General features: G+C 52.8%; 1 protein-coding gene across 1 annotated transcript in view; it reads right to left on the bottom strand.

The window, feature by feature from the left end:
- The window catches only part of GABBR2 (gamma-aminobutyric acid type B receptor subunit 2), a 330217-nt gene that overhangs the window by 64375 nt on the left and 247076 nt on the right, over nt 1-18766 (bottom strand). Inside the window, exons 9-11 of the mRNA XM_053922306.1 lie at nt 17629-17709; nt 14013-14163; nt 11247-11379 (exon numbers count right to left, since the gene is read on the bottom strand). Of these exons, the coding sequence (XP_053778281.1) occupies nt 11247-11379; nt 14013-14163; nt 17629-17709 (365 nt within the window). The remainder of the gene's footprint in view (nt 1-11246; nt 11380-14012; nt 14164-17628; nt 17710-18766) is intronic.

Genomic DNA, 18766 nt, shown 5'->3' with positions numbered 1-18766 from the left:
CAGTTCCTTGCTGGGGAGTTAAGTGCATCCTGTGTGACTCCTCCGGGGGGGGGGGGGGTGGGGAGGTGGGGGGGGCGCTCTTGCAAGCTTACATCTGGTTTTCCCCAGACTTTGCCCCTGGAACCTTTTCCCTTTGCTGATCTTTCTTTACGTTCTTTCGATGTAATAAATCATTGCTGTGAGTACAACTGCAGGCTGAACCCTCCTAGGGGATTACTGAACTGGGGGCTGCCTTGGGGACCCTCGCCACAACACCCCAGCACTCTCCGGTGTAAAGGATCGACCGACCTCTCTGTTCCCGGGAAGACTCCTGCATGAAGACCACCAGACACCCCTGTGAGCAATCAGCCCAAGTAGTAAATATTAGGAAAGCTTAATTGCTTTCATTTTTTCTACATAAAAAGTAAATAAAAGCTGTAATATATTCTTCCCCAAGATGATTCCATTTGGAAACAGCTCTTCAGACAATGAAGAGACCACGCTGGAGGGGGACTCTGAGGGCAGGAGCGGGACCCGCGGAGACGCCCTCCCCGGGCTGGCTCTGTGCAGGGTCAGCCCCGGGGGAGGCCCTGCAGAGGGGTGTGTTATTTCTCTCTCCACTCCCCTCCCCACCTCTGTAAGAAGGAAATGGACCCAAGGGTTCGGCCCTGCAGATTGAAGGGCTCTCCTCACTTCTGGGCTTCAGACACTTCCTTGTGCTGACAACTCCCTTATCTCTTTCCTGGCTCCTGTCTCTCTTCTGAACTCCAGACCTGTCTATGCCACTGTCCCTGGAGGTTTAGGTGACATTTAGTAGTCCCATAAAGCCTGCACACTCCACAGCAAAAGCTGAGCCCATCAGCTTCCCCTGAGCAGCCCCATTTCTTCCCGACCCAGGGAGGGGTGCCCTTATCCACCTGTCACCCCAGTCAGGTGCTGCAAGTCCCCCAGAAATCCTCCCCACTCTCACTCTCCTGGTCAGTCCCCAATCCCCTCTCCTCCTTCTGTCTCACCCACCTCCAGCCTGTCCTTTGCCCTTCTCTGTGCTCAGAGGTGGGGACATAGGCTTGCATCCCTGGGGTCCCTTGCCCTCTGGTTGGATCTGAAAGGCCCCATCAGGAGATTGGAGGGTGTGAGGAGAAGACGGGGCATATGCTCCCAGCTGCTGCTGCGTCTGTGCTGCTTCTCTGCCACAGCTGGCCCCTTATGGGGCCCCAGTCCTCTCTGAGCTCAGGAAGACACCCCCTCTTCACCCTTTCAGGCCTCTGAGTAGTGGCCCTCCCTGCAGTGTCTGGGCTCTGGGGGCCTCCACACCCGTGTTTGCTTCCTTAACCCCACCCCACCTCTGTCCATGAACCACAGGCTGGCTCTGTCTTCTGCCGGGGCTCTGCCATCTTACTCCCGTGTCTCTTGTTAGGAGCCCCTCCTCTCTGTTCCCATGGCACCATCCACATTGGTCATTATGAGCAGGGCTCTGGAGTCAGACTGACATGGGTTCAAGTCCTGGCTTTGCCACTTGCTATCAACGTGAGCCCGGGCAGGTCCTGTAATCTCTGGGAGTCTCGATTTCCTCATCTGCGAAGTGGGGATAACAGTAATGCCTCTGACTCCACAGAGCGGTTGCGAGGGTTGGGTGAAAGCAGACATGTGAAGTGCTGAGGCTCTTAATCGAGGTTTGATTTTTGTGTGTGTGTTCTTTAACACCACTCACTGGACCACTGCAGGGGCCTCCAGCTGGCGGTCTCCCCACCTCTGCCCTCAGCTCCTGCTCATCTGAGAGAGGGGAGGGGCGGGGGGTGGAGAGAGAGAGAGAGGGAGAGGAAAAGGCTGCTCTCCAATGCAAAGCTAAGCAAATCTCCCCAGGATTAAAGCCATCATGTCACTGACCCAAGGATCCTTCAGGTTAAATTCCAGATTCTCAGCAGGGGTGTGGCCCCACCACCCCTGACACCTCTCCTGCCACTCCCCACATGGCATTTCACTCCCAAGCAACCTCATGCTGCTTAAATGTTCCGCACACACCACACAGACTCATGTCGCCAGGCCTGCCACCAGCTCTTCCCTCCACTCAGAATGCCACTCCTCTGTTTACCTCCTTCATAGTTCTCATTTGTCCTCCAAAATCTAAATCATAGGCCACCTCCTCTGAGAAGCCCTCCCAGACCTTGTAGGGATGTCATGGCCACCTCCCCCTCGGGACTGCCGCTCTCACACATGTTTCTGCTGTGCTGGTCACGCTGAGATGACATCTCTATGACCACCTGTCTGCCTCTCCCACCAGAGGGTGCTGCTAGGTGCCAGAGCCTGCTCTGCCTGCGTTAGATGTCGGGAGCCAGCGCTGAGGGGTGATCGGGCTGCATGGCCCAGATAAAGAGGTATTGAGCTCTTTGTCACCAGAAATGGGCAAGTGGAGCTGAGCAAGTACAGGGCAGAAAGACCACAGAGGGAACTGGGGCATTCAATTGCAAAAGAGGCCCAGTTCTGGCCTGCGTGGTTCCTTCTCCCTGAAAGAAATAGGCCGTCTGTGGGGTACTGGGCCCCCCGTCACTCCACATCTTGAAGCAGAGCTTGGCAGGCCCCCATCAGGGTGGTGTCAGGCGTTGCCTCCACTGAGGGAGGTGTGTTTGATGGAGCCCCAGGTGTCTGCCTTCGGTGTGGCGCTCCGATGCCAAATAAATGAGAAGATTCCAAGGGGCTCTAATGATTCTGTTTCTAATATGCTGCCACTGCTGCAAGTCTCTCCTGATGCATCAACACAAGACAAACGGCTACTTCTTTTTTCTCCTGAAGTCTTAACCATATTTACTCTTCTGCTGTTAACATCTTTCCTTGTCTCTCCTCAGCCATAAAGCCCTTGGGCCCCTCTGCACACTGCTCTGAACACATATCCACGGGAGGGGAAGGGGGAACTGGGGGCGGGCAATGCCCATCACAGTCTCCACTACGAAAAAAAGAAGAAAAAACAATTAGAGCAGATCTCCGAATGGAAGGGAAAATCTGTGCCCGGAACATTTGCGCTCAGCTGCTTGTTCAATTGATTTTCGGAGAGCTGCCTGGCAGGGAGAAGGGTTTTCATGCTCTTTTGGGGATCGGCAGGAAAATGGACACAGCTTCTCCGGCAGGTCTGTTCTGACAGATGACTGGGGAGGCTCCAGGTCTCATGTCACCATCATTGTCACCATCACGGCAGAGGCCTGTGGGCCCCAGGCCAGGAAGTCAGGCAGCAGGGGACGAAGCAGCCCTGGAGGCTGGCGGGATGCTGGGGGGGGGGGAGCCGCTTTCCTACTGTCCAAGGTTCTGAAAAAGGCCTTTTGTCTCGTTCTGACTGCTCACCCCAGGCAATCACTAGCGAGAGGGCAAGGAAGGAAGACCCAGACTGTCCAGAAGCAAGCTCCAGACTTATACACGAGGTTGGCCTGGAGCTGAGAGGCCTGGCTTCAGCCTGCGGTGTCTAGGGCCTGCCTTGTCTTCCTGGGCAGGGGGTGGTGGAGAGATGTGGTGTGTGTCCCAAGGCAGTAAATCTCAGAAGAACACCCTCTGTCAATAGCTCTGGAGTCCTTGTCTTGCCCAGGGTCCTTTAAGTAAGATCTACAGAAAATGCCTATAGGGTCCAGAGTATGCAAAACCTTTCTGGGGAAATGATTCAGGGAGCCACGGGGGAGTCTGGGCACAAACAGGGGTATTCTGGGACCCTCATCAGGGCCGGTGGGGCATCTTAGGGCCCCACCTCAGGCCCATCAGAGAAAGGCCTCCCCTTGGGACAGAGGCATTGCTGAGAGGCACTCCTGTGGGAGCCTTTTTGACAGAAGCCCTTCCCGTCAGCCCTCCCAGCCAGAGAACTTACCAGGCCACCGGCTGAAATTCAGCTCCCAGCACACTGGAGGCCAATGCTCCCATGCAGGGTACAGAGTGTGCCACTGCCTTCGGTGGCCTTGGCTCAGGTGACTGAACAGCGCGGAGGGCGAGAAGGGGTCTCTCCGTCCCCCCGTGACCCCACGGGTGCCCTGGCCACTGGAGGTTGGGGGGTTTTCTGCAAGGGTGACTTTCTTGGCATGGGTGGTGGCAGCAGGTGTGGGGGTGTGCTGGTAGGGGCTGACGCGCGTCTCCAGGCAGCTCTGTGGACCACGCGGACGAGTGGGTGCTAGGGCAGGAGAGGAAGGAGAGGGTGGGCGTACCGTGGTGACCGCAGTTGGTGTGAAATTTGTGGGCAAGGAAAAGGACTTTCAGAAATAACTGCAGCTCATACTGCGGGTCCCCTATACTAAGTCTTCCCCGATTTGTCCCTTTGCTTTGGCCTCACTCCCTCCCCTATCAGGGCATACAACATGCTGAATGGGAGTTACTAGTTTACCTGCATCTTCCTGTCTACACAGCCGGCTCTCCATGGGCCGCGATCTTTGTGGTCGAGCTCTGTGCCTGCAGGCCCTGGCATAGAGTGCTGCCTTGGAAACGTTATCACATAAATGAATAAATTATAAACAAGAGCCAGGAGTGGCCCACCTGAAGGTGTGCGGGAAAGGGGGACATCATCTGCCTGTGGGCTGGAGCGTCTAGGAGCCAGAGAGCCCTTCACAACGGAAGGCCTTAGGTAGCTGGGGACAGAGGGGATAGGGGTGGGGAGCCACTGCGCTCAGGAAGGGAGCTGCAGCTGGCCCAGTGCCAGTCCCTGTGGCCACCCCCTCAGCTGGTCTGACCTGCCAGGCCAGGCCACCACCAAACCGTGTGGGCATCCCCGGCCCGGCCTTCAACCACTTTCTCACGTCACAAAGCCCTTCCCCACAGCCAGCCACAGAAACACGGCATCGCAATGTAAAACAGCCCCCAAACCACATGATTATATTAGGTTATCTTTCAACTGCCTCAAAAAAAAATCCCTCAGCCAAAAAATATCAGAGATATTTATGGCCTTTCGACTGAAAGTATCAGTAATTCCTACTAGACTTGAACGTACTGGGAGACCAGCTGGGAGTTCCCAGGGAGCCTTTACCTTTTGGATCAGAGTCAGAAAACCCTGGCATCTCCAGGAGGGCTGGAAGAAGGCATCATACCCCCAGCCCACTGCCTGGGTCCCCACGGCCCCTCCCTTCCCAGCAGCTGCCCACCCCAAGCCCATTCCTACACCTTCTGTGAGCAGGTGGTCGGCTGCTTCAGGGCCAGCATGCAACCCCACCTCTTGGGAGGGGACTGCTCTGCATCCCTTCTCCTCCCCCCTGCCCCCTGTTCATGCTCACGGGACAATGTTGTAGTGCTTCCATTCTCTTACATGACAGTCTCCAAGAGACAAACACACTAATAAAGTGTGGTATCTGGTCTCGACCTCGCTCCTCTGTGGTCTGTGGACGCAGCCTCGGTGTCAGCTGGGAGCTTGTTACAGATGCGGCATCGCAGGCCGTGCCTCCCCAGACCTACTGAGCCAGAATCTGCCCTCACCAAGGGCCCAGGTGACGCATGTGCTCACTGTGCAGCACTATCTGTGCGGGTAGAAGTCGGCGTGGTTACCCCAAAGGAGGGTGTAGACAGCAGCTGGAAGGGGTAGGAAGGACTTATGGGATGCTAGTAATGGTCTGCTTCTTGATCTTGATGCTGGCTTCACCGTTGAGTTTAGTTTGTGAAAATTCATTGAGCTATATACTCAGGCATGCATATCTTTACTTCAATAAAAAGTAAAAAAGTAAATAAAGGAGTCTGGCTTGTCAGCCAGGGGAGGCAGCTGGGAGAGCTGAGGCTGAGCCACGTCGTTAGAGCAGCCCTGGCCTGAACTGGCTTCTGGCTCTTACGTCAGACTCCAGTGGCCTAGTGTCCTCAGAGACCACACCTGTCATTCCTCCCTCCCTCACGGCCTGTCCCAAGGCCCTTTCAGCACTCAGGACAGCAGAGGTAGAGCGGCTGGGCTGTGACTCGGGCAGGTTCTGAGTCTGCCCCTGACCGTCCTACCAGAGCAAGGCCACGTAAGGCCAGAAGTCGCCGTGGATATACCTGCACCCAACAGATCAGCACCAACCCCATTGGCCAGCCTCTTCTTCGTCCCAAGTTTACTCTGCTTTATCAGTGCCTCTCAGCGATGCCCAGAGGTGAACACAATTACCCAGCCACAGTTCCATCATTCCTTCCTTCCTTCATTTATGTGAAAATGGCTAACATTTACTGAATCTTATTATGCGGCAGACACTAAGTGCTTTCCATACACTACCTCAGTTAACCCTCAGAACCCTGTTGTCACCCCCACTTTAGAGAGGAGTGAGCTAAGGTTCAGAGATGTTAAGCAACTTAAACACACAGCCGGGAAGCGGTGCAGCCGGGGTCAGAACACAGGCAGTCGGAGCCTCTCTCACGTGCAAGCCACTGATGCACTTCGGAGATACATCAAAAAACCATCCGTAAGTACCCTGACGCCTCCGAACTGTGTATCCTAAGAGGGGGAATTTTTATGGTGTGTGCACTGTATCTCAATTTTTGAAAATCTGAATGGACCAAAATTGTGGTTGGGATCTGTGCTGACCACAGCCCTGAGAATTTAGTTGATCTGTTTCTCCCGGTATACACCAGCTTTAAAAAAAAATAAAAATGTTCCTTGAAAAAAAAAGATGAATGAAATGTCTCAGATGTCTTTGGAGTCCCACAGAGCTAGTTCCCAACTTCAATACCGCCGCTTGGCCACGGATGACTGAGTTCCGGTTTTCTCTCCTATAAAGCGAGGGCGGTGAACCTGGCCTGGTCGGGCGGTCCTGGGGATTTGAAGGAAAGGCCGCACCTGGCCTTGGTAAACCGCAGCGGAGAGGACTGAGTTGCACAAGGGCACCGGCTCCGGGCAGTAATGTGCTCTACCGCCAGCAATGTTCTGAGGGTGCCTGAAGCTGTTGGGACCTGCGCTCGCTGGAACTGAAGACCCACTGGAGTTTTCCCATCTCACTGCAGAGCCCCTCCCTACCCTCCACGCTCCTGCTGGGGTTCCTGCCTAAGACTACAAGGAAGGCGGGTGCCTTTCCTCTTTCCCACCCTCCTTGCTCCCTCTCTTGGCTGCCAGGGGCTGGGAGTCCTGAGCCAGGTCAGTGTGTAAGCTGTGAGGGGGCCTGCCCACCCCTGGCGCCTGGGCTCTGGCCCACACCCAGTGCTGTCCTCACAGGCAGCTCCGTGCCCACAGGGGCCACGTTGCTATGGTGATTCCACTACCCACACAGTGTCCAAGGAGACAGCACGGTGTAGCTGGAGCTATTTGCAAGACTTGCTGAAACCAGGCTGGGAAGATTCCGGAAAGGGTCAGAAGGAGTGGGGGAGGGGAACTGAGTGTGGCTGTTTCCCTAGCAGTAGCTGGCTGTGTGTGCACACGCTCACACACCTCCCACCGCCCTGTCCGAGATTTAATGGCCCTTCCGAGCAGAGGCACAGGCCCTAGAGAGACATCGACTTGTGATTGCCATAGGTTTCTTCCTGAGGTGATGCTCATAGTTTATCTTTGTGTGTTTCTATACTGAGCAGACTGAATTGTGACTCATATTGTTCCACTTCAGAAGCTGGCTTCAGGGTCTACCGTGTCCTTTGTCCTGCAAGATTTCCTACAAAATATGGGGGGACCCCAGGAAATTATATAGTGATGAGGGAAGAGATGTCTACCCCTTTTCCCTCCCCACCCCCCACTCCCAAGTCGCCCTATGTTCTAGGCAGCCTGTCTGAATCATCTCATTTAACGCACCTGTCATGCCCATTTTACAGACGACAACGCCGAGGCTCAGAGATGCTAAGTCACTTGGCCACGGTCAAGAGCATAGGAAGTGGGAGAGAAACCAGAGCTGTTGTTTGGGATCTGTGCTCTCTGCACCAGGTGGCCCTGCTTCCACCCCCTTCGCCCCACCGGTGGGAGTTTACTGGGGCAGCTTCCTAGGTCCGGAGAGACTGGAGACCAAGGCAGCAAGTGAAATAAAGCAGCCGACCCCCGGATAGCAGCTGGAGCACAACCCAAACTACACCCATTGGGTCCTACTGTTTGGGCTCTAAACCCCAGAGCTTTTGTTTTCCCTCCCTGGGCAATACTGGGAATTATTAAAGAGGTGACCCCGGCGCACATTTGCGCTGACCCAATTCAATCCAGCGCTGGCAATCGATGCCTTTTCCCCACAGTCATGAATGTGGGCTCCTCTCTGCAGAGCCTCTGAAGCAGCCCTGACTGCAAATAAATGAATCCTCGGGGGCGGGGAGAACCGGGCCCTGACGGCCTCCCAGAGCCCTCGTGTGCAGAGCTAATGCTGGTTGTGAAGCACTTTATGGTTTATTCATACTGCCTTGCCAGGCTTCCCAGGACAGCCTTCCCCTCGCACAAATGAGCACAACTCCCAGAATAGAATGTCAGGCTTCATTAAAAGAAAAATCCCTGGTGTGGGGGATGTCCCTTTTTTTGCTCTCTAGCCTGCGTCACGCAGTGTTTGAGGGATTCAGGTCAAACCCCAGAAGGCACCTGGGCTTGTGAGCAGGGAAGGAAGTCAGGAGCTTCTTTCCAGGAGGGAGGGCCTCTCTGAGGGCAGGGCCCCAAGTTTCTCTGCACTTAACACCCAAACTCAGGCCAGTGGACGTGTGCCCAGGTGGCAGGCAGTGAGTGACTGGCACACAGGGGCCCCCAGGAGGGACGGGCAGAGTCCTGCTGCCCTTATTCTCAGCAGGGAGACTAAGGTGGGTCCCTCAGCTCTCAGGGACGCATGCAGAGGTCAGAGCACTGTGTCAATTAGAAGTCACCAAACAGCCCTCACTAGCACTTTCATTATGGTCTCCTCACACTCAGGGAGGGTGTCCCCGGGCACAGAGGGGAGAGGAAATCCTTGTTCTTCTCACTTAGCTTCCTCAGGGTGCCTCAGGAGCAGCCCCTGGCTCAGGTCTCACTGGTGCCCAGGAAAGCTGCCCACAGACACACACAGCACCCAAGACATCGCAAAGCCCCCGTGCCCCCTCCCCCACCAGGGTACAACAATCATGCTGATGCAGAAATGTAGGAGACTTAGTGGGCTTCACACCTTCCCTAAAATGAGCAAGACTTCCACATACTGAAGTCATCACCCCTGTGCCACGGGGTCGCACTCTTGAAGGAAACCCCACCAATTCCCAGCCACAAGGACTTCAGAGCAGCTCAACTTCTCCAAACTCCAGGCACGCTGATGCCGGGCACATGGCGTGGACATGACTTCTGAATTCTCTTTCTTAACCCCCAGAAGGGCAGAATAAAACAGGGGGGCCAGGGATGGGCTTGGAATAAGGACTCTGAGTAGGAAGCTGGAACTGAGTGAACCCTCCCATACTTGGGGTTTGACTGTCCTCCCATTCAAACCCCTGGTCCACTCAGAGAGGACGGATGCCTGAGTACCCCCTAACCTCACCACCTGCCTGGGGTAACAGGGACACGACCCCCCACTTCTCAAATGGAAACTTTCGAACAAAGTAAGTGTGTTTGAAAGGTTCCATCTCAATTACTAAACAATTCATCTTGAAGTCACTAGTAACATTAACAATTCCTGAATCTGCAAGAGTCAGTCCATCTAAGAATCTACAGAAATCAGGGGAGCATGATCACATACAACATAGGATTCCAGGGGCTTCCCTCCTTCCTACCTGCTGTCTCAGAGCACAGAGAGCCGATGCAGCCCAGAAAGTCCAAGGGGGCAGGTGGTAACCTGCAGCAAGTATTAGGGCTCCTCTAGGGGGTGACACTGAGACATCAGGGCAGAAATATCAGCTAAAAGAGTCTGCTTTGAAAAAAGGGGGCCTACATTGCTCTCAACAACAAGGGAGGGAGAAAGAGAGGGAGAGAAACAGCGATCGGTTGCCTGGTGTCCACACCCCGACCAGGGATGGAACCTGCAACCCAGGTATGTGTCCTGACTGGGAATCAAACCAGCAACCTTTGCTTTGTGGGATGATGTTCAACCAACTGAGCCACACTGGGCAGGGTCCCAGTTATTTTTTAAATTTATTTTTAATTTAAAACATTTTTTAAATTCTCACCTAATGCCATTTTTTTCGTTGCTTTGGAGGGGGTGGAGAGAGAGAGGAAGGAAGAGAGAGAGAGAGAGAGAAAAACATTGATGTGCTAGAGAAACATCAACCAGCTGCCTTCTCGTATGTGCCCCGACCAAGGATTGAATCCGCAACCTGGGTGTGTGCCCTGACTAGGAATCAAACCCTCGACCCTTCGGTCCACAGGCCGCTGTTCCAACAAACTGAGCTACAGCAGCCAGAGCAAACCCAGTTTTTGAGAGATCACAGTAGCTGAAGTCTAGAAGTAAATCTCAACAGGTCATTCTCATCTTAAAAAGTAAGCTGATGCTACTTTCCACTGAGAGTCCGTGCTACAGAGTCGCCAACTACCGATGTATAAACTCCTTACAATAATAGTAACAACTGGGCAACAATTTAAAACATGTTCACTGATTTTCAAAATAATATTTCTAAAATATAATAGAGAAGTTACACTGTTTTGGGCTTCCTTAAATATATGCATTTTCATGGCGGGGGGGGATGATATAGTTCCCAAGGGAGCCAAACACTGGGACGTGAATGCGAAAAAATACTACTCTTTTGGGTCAAACTAAAGATATATACATGGTATGTGTGTCTTTGGCATTAAATTTTCATGGGGGGATGATTAGTAAAGCAAGTCTAAAAAGGCTCCTTAGGGGGGAAATAGGGAAAAACGGTTGAGAAACACTACTTAAGTGGAGAATAAAGAGTAGGATCTGTTCTGTAGGCCCGGAAGTGACCTGTACAGACTGCTCTCCTTGTGTTCCACGACGGCTAGCGGGGTCAGCGGGCAGATCTGCTCCTTCTCAAATGGCCCTGGTGGTCATTTTCCCCCCTTGCTTTTCTAGGCTATCCAGCCATTCCTCAGTGGGCTGTCTTCCAGCAGTGGCCTGTCAAATCCATACTTTTTTTTCCTTGTAAAATCCTTTTTATTAGCTTATAGAAGATAAAGTATTTTTTAACTTTTAAAAAAATTGCTGGTCGAGTATAGTTCTTTCCATTTCCCCCCACCGTTCCCCCCTGCCCCAGCCATCCCCACCTCCCACCCTCAAATCTACACTCTTAATTTGACAGGCAAGACTTAAGTCCATTCTGCTCTGAAAGCAACAACCTACTGCCCCATTGAATCGTGTGAGCAGTTGAATGGGCAGTGCTCTACCCATTCATGTATTTTCATGCATTTCTGGGTTTGCATGTGTGTTTCTAACGGCTGAGGTCACCGAGAAAACCTTAGACCACATTCCACTGGAAGAAGCAGAATGACTTACTGTGCAAAGGGTTTCGAAGGTCTTCTCAGAGACAAAAGACCCATCAAGGCCGAAGAGAAAGATGGATGCATAGGAGAGCATCCCTCCCAGGATGATGAGGTTGTTCATGTAGGGGCTCGACATCTTTATCAGCCTGGCAGGGGAAGGAGACACTGGAGTTAACAGAACTGGTAATGTAGCTGTTCCTTTGACAACTGTTTGGACTGTGTACACGGTTGAGAAGGCTGCAGGGGAAGAGAAAAAGGTAAGCCCTGATCTCCTCCACCGCCCTCTCCCCCTCCCCAAGACTGTGCCACCTACTGGGGGCTGTTTCCCCAGCACGAGAGGACCACCCGCCACTTCTCTAGGGACAGCTTGTAACATCAGCTTCTTCAACCACTCATTTTTAGTTTACACAAGAACTTTAAGTCAACAGGTTGCTGTGGCTGGGAAGACATGCCAGATCTAGAGAGTTCTGCATTTACATTCAGCACCCAGCCACAGTGAGGGGAAGAGGGCCCCACCACAGTCCCTGGTGCTGAGCGGACCAGGTCTGGGAGGTGTCCTGGTGAGAGAATTCAGGTCTGCTCAGGAATTGTGACGAGTGAACATCCACTTTGGCTGCCCGAAGCTCACACTGTCCTGTGCACAAAGAGGGCTACACATGTGGGTAACACACCTCTCCCAGTCACCAGGTGATGGAGGTGGACAGCGGAGTCCTTAACCTCACCCCCTGTCCTTGTCTACATCAGGCTGCTGTGGGGGGCAGTTTTTATACTCCCAACTCCATATTCTTCTCTCTCCCTCCCATCAGGTATTCCGCTGTGGCTCCCAGCTGCCCAGCAAGCCAGGACTGGGCTAAACCATCAGCTGGCTCCCCCAGCATGATCCCCTCAGAACATCTTGGGTTTTCCGGTACCGCATGATCCAGGTGTTCTTTTGCAGACTGCAATTATGGTCAATTGTTGCCTGAACATTTTCCTTTGCATTATGTACTTTTACTAATCCTTCCACATTCAGAGTGTAATGTGATATCAAAGTGGTAAAGAGAGAAAAGCCTGCTGTGAATTGTGGACCATTTACACGGCCTTTCACGTTGGGAGTGAGGGGTGCAGCGCATGCCCCTGCAGCCTCCAGAGGCGCACGGTTGGCAAGGCGATTAGCTGGCTGAGCTTCCTCACCTCTAAAAGCACCACTCACACTGACTGGGGCACCTGCAAAACTAAGATGAGACTGGGTTCCTGAAGGTCCTTTTGCAAACCATGTCCTGCTGAGGCACTTTCATTCTTATTATCTTCGGGAGCTGAGGAGGGGAGAGGCCAGGAGTTCAGCAGCCTTCCTGAGGAGGGTGCCTTAGTGAATAGGTAGCATTTAGGAAGATAGAAGTGAGGGGGGTTTAAATCTGCAAAGCCAGTCAAAAATTCACATGGATGCCAGTGTACTGGAAAGAGTGATGATAATTTTCCCCAGGAGGCCAAATGGGCAGTTAAGGAAATAAAGCCATTAGACTTAGGATAGGGGCAACTCACTGTTGTGATGGGCATTCCTGAAGCTTGCAGGACGGAGGTCTAATGTGGAGGCCTGTGTGCCCAGGCCTTGTGCCCAATGCTCATCACCTAAGGTTTGTAGGGAGTGGACAGAAGTCGCTTTGGGGTTTTTTGTTTTTTGTTTTATGGTGGCAGTACATGTGCTACTGGTGATAAATAACATCAAACAACAGGTGAATAAAACTCTTTTTTGTTCTTTAGGAAACAGGTTTGGCTGAAGCAATAGCTGCCAAACTGCTCCTCCACCACCCCCTGCCACCCACCACAAAAACAACAGCAAAAAAAAATCTAGAGGTTGGAGCTTCCTTCTTTACAGAGAGAAGAGAAACAGCTGTTCTCCTGGAATCAGGCTCGCTGCTGGCAGCCCTGGAGGCCCCGCAGTGTGGCTTCTAGGCACGATGGCAGAGCTGTGCTGCTCGAGGGTGGGTGCTGAGCCTGGGACTGTGAAGGCCCTGCTCTAAGTCCCTGCTCAGCCTGTCCTCCAGCAAGGCAGGGGCTGGGACCAGGGATTTGCTGGGGAAACCACAGAAGTTGCCTGGGCTTGGTAAATACCACTGCCTGCGGTAGTGGCCCTTTCCACCGACAACTGACCGAAATAACTCAGACAGCGAGCTGCTCTCCTTGGGAGAGTGAAGGGCAAGTGTGATGGAAATGAAATCAAGACCTGGAACTAAGGGGACAGATTTTGCCACCAGCAGCAGCAGTGTGGCCTTTGATGGGGGGGGCCCTGGTCCCCAAGCTTCAGTGCTCTTCTCTGTAGTCCAGGGAGGGGCGTCCTGGACTGCAATGTGCTGTACCCAGTGGGAAGTGCCTGGCCCTGGACTCAGTGATCCCCTCTGGCAGCGCCCCCTACAATGCTGGGGGGTGGGCAAAGACACTGGGGGGTGCTGTCCTGTAGCTTTCTCCTCCTGGACCACCACCAAGTGCACGAGCAGAGCCAACACTCTGAGAAGGCCTGTGGACTTACATCCTTCTGTTTCATTTAACCCCACCTCCCTCAAACCTACCTGACCAGGGGCTCCTGCATAACGAGCAGCCCTGCCTCTGTGTGTGCCTGTGTGTGTGCGTGTGAGCGTGCACCCATGCTTGGGAAACATCTAATAACATCCCAGCAACTGAGCAGCACGCTTTAGAAAACTGCCCTAAGGTCTTCTGTGCCCCTGGAGAATCCACCACGTGATGCTCCTACACTTTGTCAATCCAGAAGGCACAGTCCGAGAGGAGGGCGTGAGCGACTTACTTCTGGTTCCGGTTCTTGATGTTGAAAAAGAGAAAAGCGCTGGCCATGATCATCCCCAGGATGGTGAGGGCAGAGAGGATGCTGTAGAGAGGTAGGGAGATCTTCCGGAGTTGCTCCAGGATGATAGTCTTATCTTTTGGGGGCTCGGATCCTAGAAGGCCAAAAAAAAAAAAAAAGGCATCAGCTGAGCTCAGTGAGGTCAGTGCCCAGAAGCCACTTGGCCTGGATTCCCTGACGTCTGCCCCCTGTGCCCGAACTCTGTGCGGGGCACGTTTACTGAGTGAGCGAGCGTTGGTGGTCTGCCAGCCTGCCCAGCAGGGAGCCTCAGCCAGGACTTATTTCTTTCCCTAGAGAGAATCAATAAAGGGTTTGTGATGCATTTAATAGCCATTAGAAGACTAGAATTTGATTTGGTCTAATTATCCTGTTGAAAAACCATTGCCATTTATCCCCAAAGGTGGCTCAGAAGGGGCAGGGCTGGGTGCCAGAGTGGGTACCTGGGTATCACTGGGGGTGAGGAACTTGGCTTTGGCTTCAGGGACTCTGTGCCAACACATGACAATGAACATCCCTCAACAGGGCGGACACCCTGCCTGCCAGTTCCTCGGATATGTGTGTGTGCTCTGGCTGCGGATTTTCTGCCTCAAGGACGTTATGTTATAAAAACTCTTTCTGATTTTCCATTTTCACAGGACACGCTAACTGGGGGGGGCAAAAGCTACCTGCATGCCCTCCCCTCCCTGCTGTGCCAGGACCGGACTGAAACTGTGGGACTCTGTGTCTCTGTGTGACTGCAGAACTGTCCCTGCTCATTCTTCAAGGGCACCAGGGACCTGGGGAGCCCCGAGGGACACGGAGCACACTCATCGTTGTAGGAGCTGGCACAACTGGCCTGTTCTAGTTTTACCTGGTACAGGGTGGCTTGGGCGTCAGACAGATAGAGGGACTCTCCCTACCCCCACTCCACTTCTTGCAAATCCTCTTTCTCGGCTGCTGTTTCAGGTCAGGTTTCTGCTGTAGAGCTATGACATGCTGGGACTTTTCCCTCCAGCAGGAATGTGTGGAATCAGCTAGGTGCCTGGGCCTGGCTGACCCTGGGAGCCCCGAGGAGCCCATCAGGGATGACGATGACAACCCCCACCCAGGTCATGCCGTGGGCGCCGGCCTCCCTCATGCCTCTCTTCCCAGGAGATAGGCAGAGGGCGGGCAGATGTTGCTGCTGGGGTTGAGAGCTCTCCCGAACATCTGTGTTTAAAAAACTCCGCTAACAAGTTCAAATGTGTTTGGAAACATTCGGCAGATAAGAGGCATTTGAACCATCTCGACAATCTAGGGAAGTTGCCAGGTTCGAAAGTAGCTAGGAACCTGCTGGCGTGGTGAATGTAAAGCTTTGAGCAATTCCAAGTAAAGAGGTTTTTATAAGGGGTGGCTTCAAGGACTAAAAAGTCAGGGCAAAAGCAGACACAGGGTGACAGAGGTAGCCCCATTTCTAGCTTCCAGTGACAGTTCAACATCTGGAGACTTCCTTCCTCATTCCCCACTCTCCTCCTCCCTCTGCCCACATGTCCTCTGAGATGCATTAGGCAGGCTCAGGTGACTTCTGGCTCCCAAACACCAGAGCCATCTTGGGGATGCCCATGAGCTCTTGGCTGGAGAAAAACTCCTCTCCGGGCACTGAGAAAGGGGGTGAGGTTTGGATCAAATGCTACATGATGACCTTGACCACTAGTTGTTTGTGTAGAAACCACTTCAGAAAGCTGACAACAGCTCCTCCTCCCCATGCCACCTTCCCTTCCCCTGAAAGGGTGCCTCCCCAGGGTGCATCTTAACTACGACATCAAGGAAGCCAAACGGTAACGACTTGTCAGAAGTGTTGGTGACAGCAGTGGCCCTGAGCTTTCTGGCCTCTCATTTGGTCCAACCACTCATTATTCATCCATTTTCACCAGCCCTTTACCTTTCACTTTTCCTTCATGCATCACCATTACTGACGGTCAACATCATTAACACCCACCTGCCACCACCAGGCCCAGTGCTGGGCACCAGTGATTCGAAGACAAACCAGACACAGTCCCTGTCCTCAAGGAACTTACACATTAGCCACGTCCAAAGAAAAAGGCAGTAACAAGCAATAACATCTACTGAACGCTTATTGTGGGCTAAACACTTCATAGGGGTTTTCTTGGGCCATCCACCCAACAATTTCCCCGTAGAAGAGATGATTCCCATCTTGGTGGGTGGAGTGGGAGTCCGCAACAGTGTTCTAGGTGTTAAATGGCTTTGATAGTCCATTAAGTGGCAAAGCTTCAGGATTTGAACCCAGATCTGCCTAACTCTGAAGCCTGTGCTCTAACACCATGTAAACTGCCTCGGACGCCAGTGTCTAGGTGGCTGACACTATGAGGCACCGGGAGGCCTGAGCAGGAAGCAGGAAGCAGACTGCAGTTCGGCCTGATGGAGTCAGCAAGGGCTACAGAGAGGATGATGAGCAGCTGGTTGTTCATCAGGAAGTCAAGGAGGAAAGGGCATGCTGGGCAGAGAGCCCAGTAGAGGCAAAGGCAAGGCAGTGTTTTGGTATATTTGAGGAACTGTAAGCAGTTTGGTTGGGGGGATCTGAAAGGAAAGGTGGAGAAGTGAGGAGGGTCCCTTTGTGGAGGCCTTGGGGGTCCCATCATGGAGTGAGGCCCCTTGTCGTGAGCAAAGGGCCCCAGAAGGGCTCTGAGCAGAGGCGGGGCGACATCAGCATGACATGTTGGCAAAGGCATGGCCCGACTGCGAGGGGCAACATGGACTCGAGGGGGTTAAGACTGGTTAAGCCCTCCGCCTATCCATCCATCCATCCATCCATCCACTCATTCATCCATCTGCCCACTACTTCAGTGACTCATATGTTCACCTGTTCATTCATTTATTCTCCCGCCGACCCATCCACTCACTTGATCAACCATATACTCATTTTCCCCTAAAATATCACTGAATATCCAACATGTGCCAGACCCTCGCTGGTGCCTGGAATTTAAAACCAAACAGGATCCAGTCAGAAAGCTCATGGTCCAACAATCTAGAAATTTCAATACAAAGTGATAGTGACCATGGTAAAGGCAGAAACAAAAAAACTGTGAAAGCCAAGAGAAGGGAGCCATTAGCCCATTTGGGGGCAATCAAGGAAGCCTGCACAGAATAGGTGTTATTTGTTCTGGTTCTAGAAACCGAGGAGTTCTTCAGCTGAAGAATCTCAAGAGGGAGGAGTAGCGTGTGCAGAAGCCTTATTACCAACCCAACCAAGTCCTTTCCCAGGGGAAGAGACAGAGCTAGATTTAGCTGGACCACGTTTAAAAAGACTTACTCCTGGCCATCCTCTGGTTTAACACAGATGCCTTGGCGAAAGCCAGCACTCATACAAATTCCAGTGACCCATCCCAGGAGCTGGAATCCAGCTCCTGCGTGAGTGATGCGGACCCTGTGCTCAGTGAGTGAGTGCATGTCCTGAGAGAAGAGGGTGTTCCCTCCTCCCCACAAAACCAGGGACTCTGAGCTTATCCTTAACCCTCAGATAATATCCAGGCTTGGGAGCAATTGAGCAGACCCCCTCCTCCGAGAAGCCCACGTGCCTTACCTTGGAACCTAATGGTGTCGTTGATGATCTCCAGTGTGTCGGCCACAGCGTTGTACTCTCCCACCTTCACCTCCCTGCTGTCTGTGGGAGTAACAGAGAGCAGCTGGTTAGATCCGAGCCCCGTGCTTGCGTCTGAGCGCTCCTCCCCAGCTCCGGCTCTCCCCACAGGCCCTGGCGATATTCCTACAGGCCTTTCCCATCCCCAGTTAGAATCACATAACTTCTGACCTGACCTGGGCTGGAACAAGCACTCTCTCACTCTGTCTCATCAACTGGTCATCTGTCCTTTGCTGTGTGTGTATAGATGGGGAGCCCACTCCCCCATAACTGGATTCTCTGCCTGTTACCCAGTCCTTCCTGGTCACTGAGCTGAATGGCCTCTCGGTAACATTCCTGTGTCATCTAACTCTGCCCTTTGGGACCACACAGACCACCTCTGCTCCCTCTGCCCCGGGACAGCACTAGAGCTTGAAGACAAAGACAGATCAACCCCTACACTAGCCCCCAGCCCCCTTACTAAACATTATTTCTGCTTCCCACCCCACCCAGGCCCTTCCTTGGGCCACACTCCATAATGTCACGGTCTGTCTGATGAAGTATAGACCCAAGGACTGACTTCAGGTGTGATGTGGTCAGCAGCAAGTAGAGGAGACCATCCCCTCCTTCATTCTGCACATTATATCTTTCTTAATGCATTCTGAGGTGGCATCAGCATCTTTCAGAGGATACACTGTCTGCTCTCATGCTGGGCACAGAGTTTCCTTTATATGTACTTGTGCAGGTATATTTTTAGACCTAAGTGATTACATTTGAATTTACTTTCAACCTAGATATTATTTTGTTAGTGGCTTTAGGTCACTGGACCAGGGCGGTGGCAGGAGGAGTGGAGACAAGTAATCAGATCTGACAATGGTTTCTTTTTCCCCAGGTAAAATCTGGACAACTGCGGAATCAGTGGGTAGGAAAGACGGGGAACAGGAGAGTGAAGTGAGTGCCTGGGGGGCCCGGATGCCATTCCCCAGACGGAGAAACCGGGAGGAGAGCAACTAATGTGGAAGGATAGGAAGTTCCCATTTGGACATGCTGAGCCTGAGTCGCCTGTGGATCATCAGGGTGGAGATGCCCTTGACTATGGGCT

The sequence above is a fragment of the Desmodus rotundus genome, chromosome 1, assembly GCF_022682495.2.
Source record: "Desmodus rotundus isolate HL8 chromosome 1, HLdesRot8A.1, whole genome shotgun sequence".
Taxonomy (NCBI): domain Eukaryota; kingdom Metazoa; phylum Chordata; class Mammalia; order Chiroptera; family Phyllostomidae; genus Desmodus; species Desmodus rotundus.
This window is presented reverse-complemented; position numbering and strand designations above follow the sequence as displayed.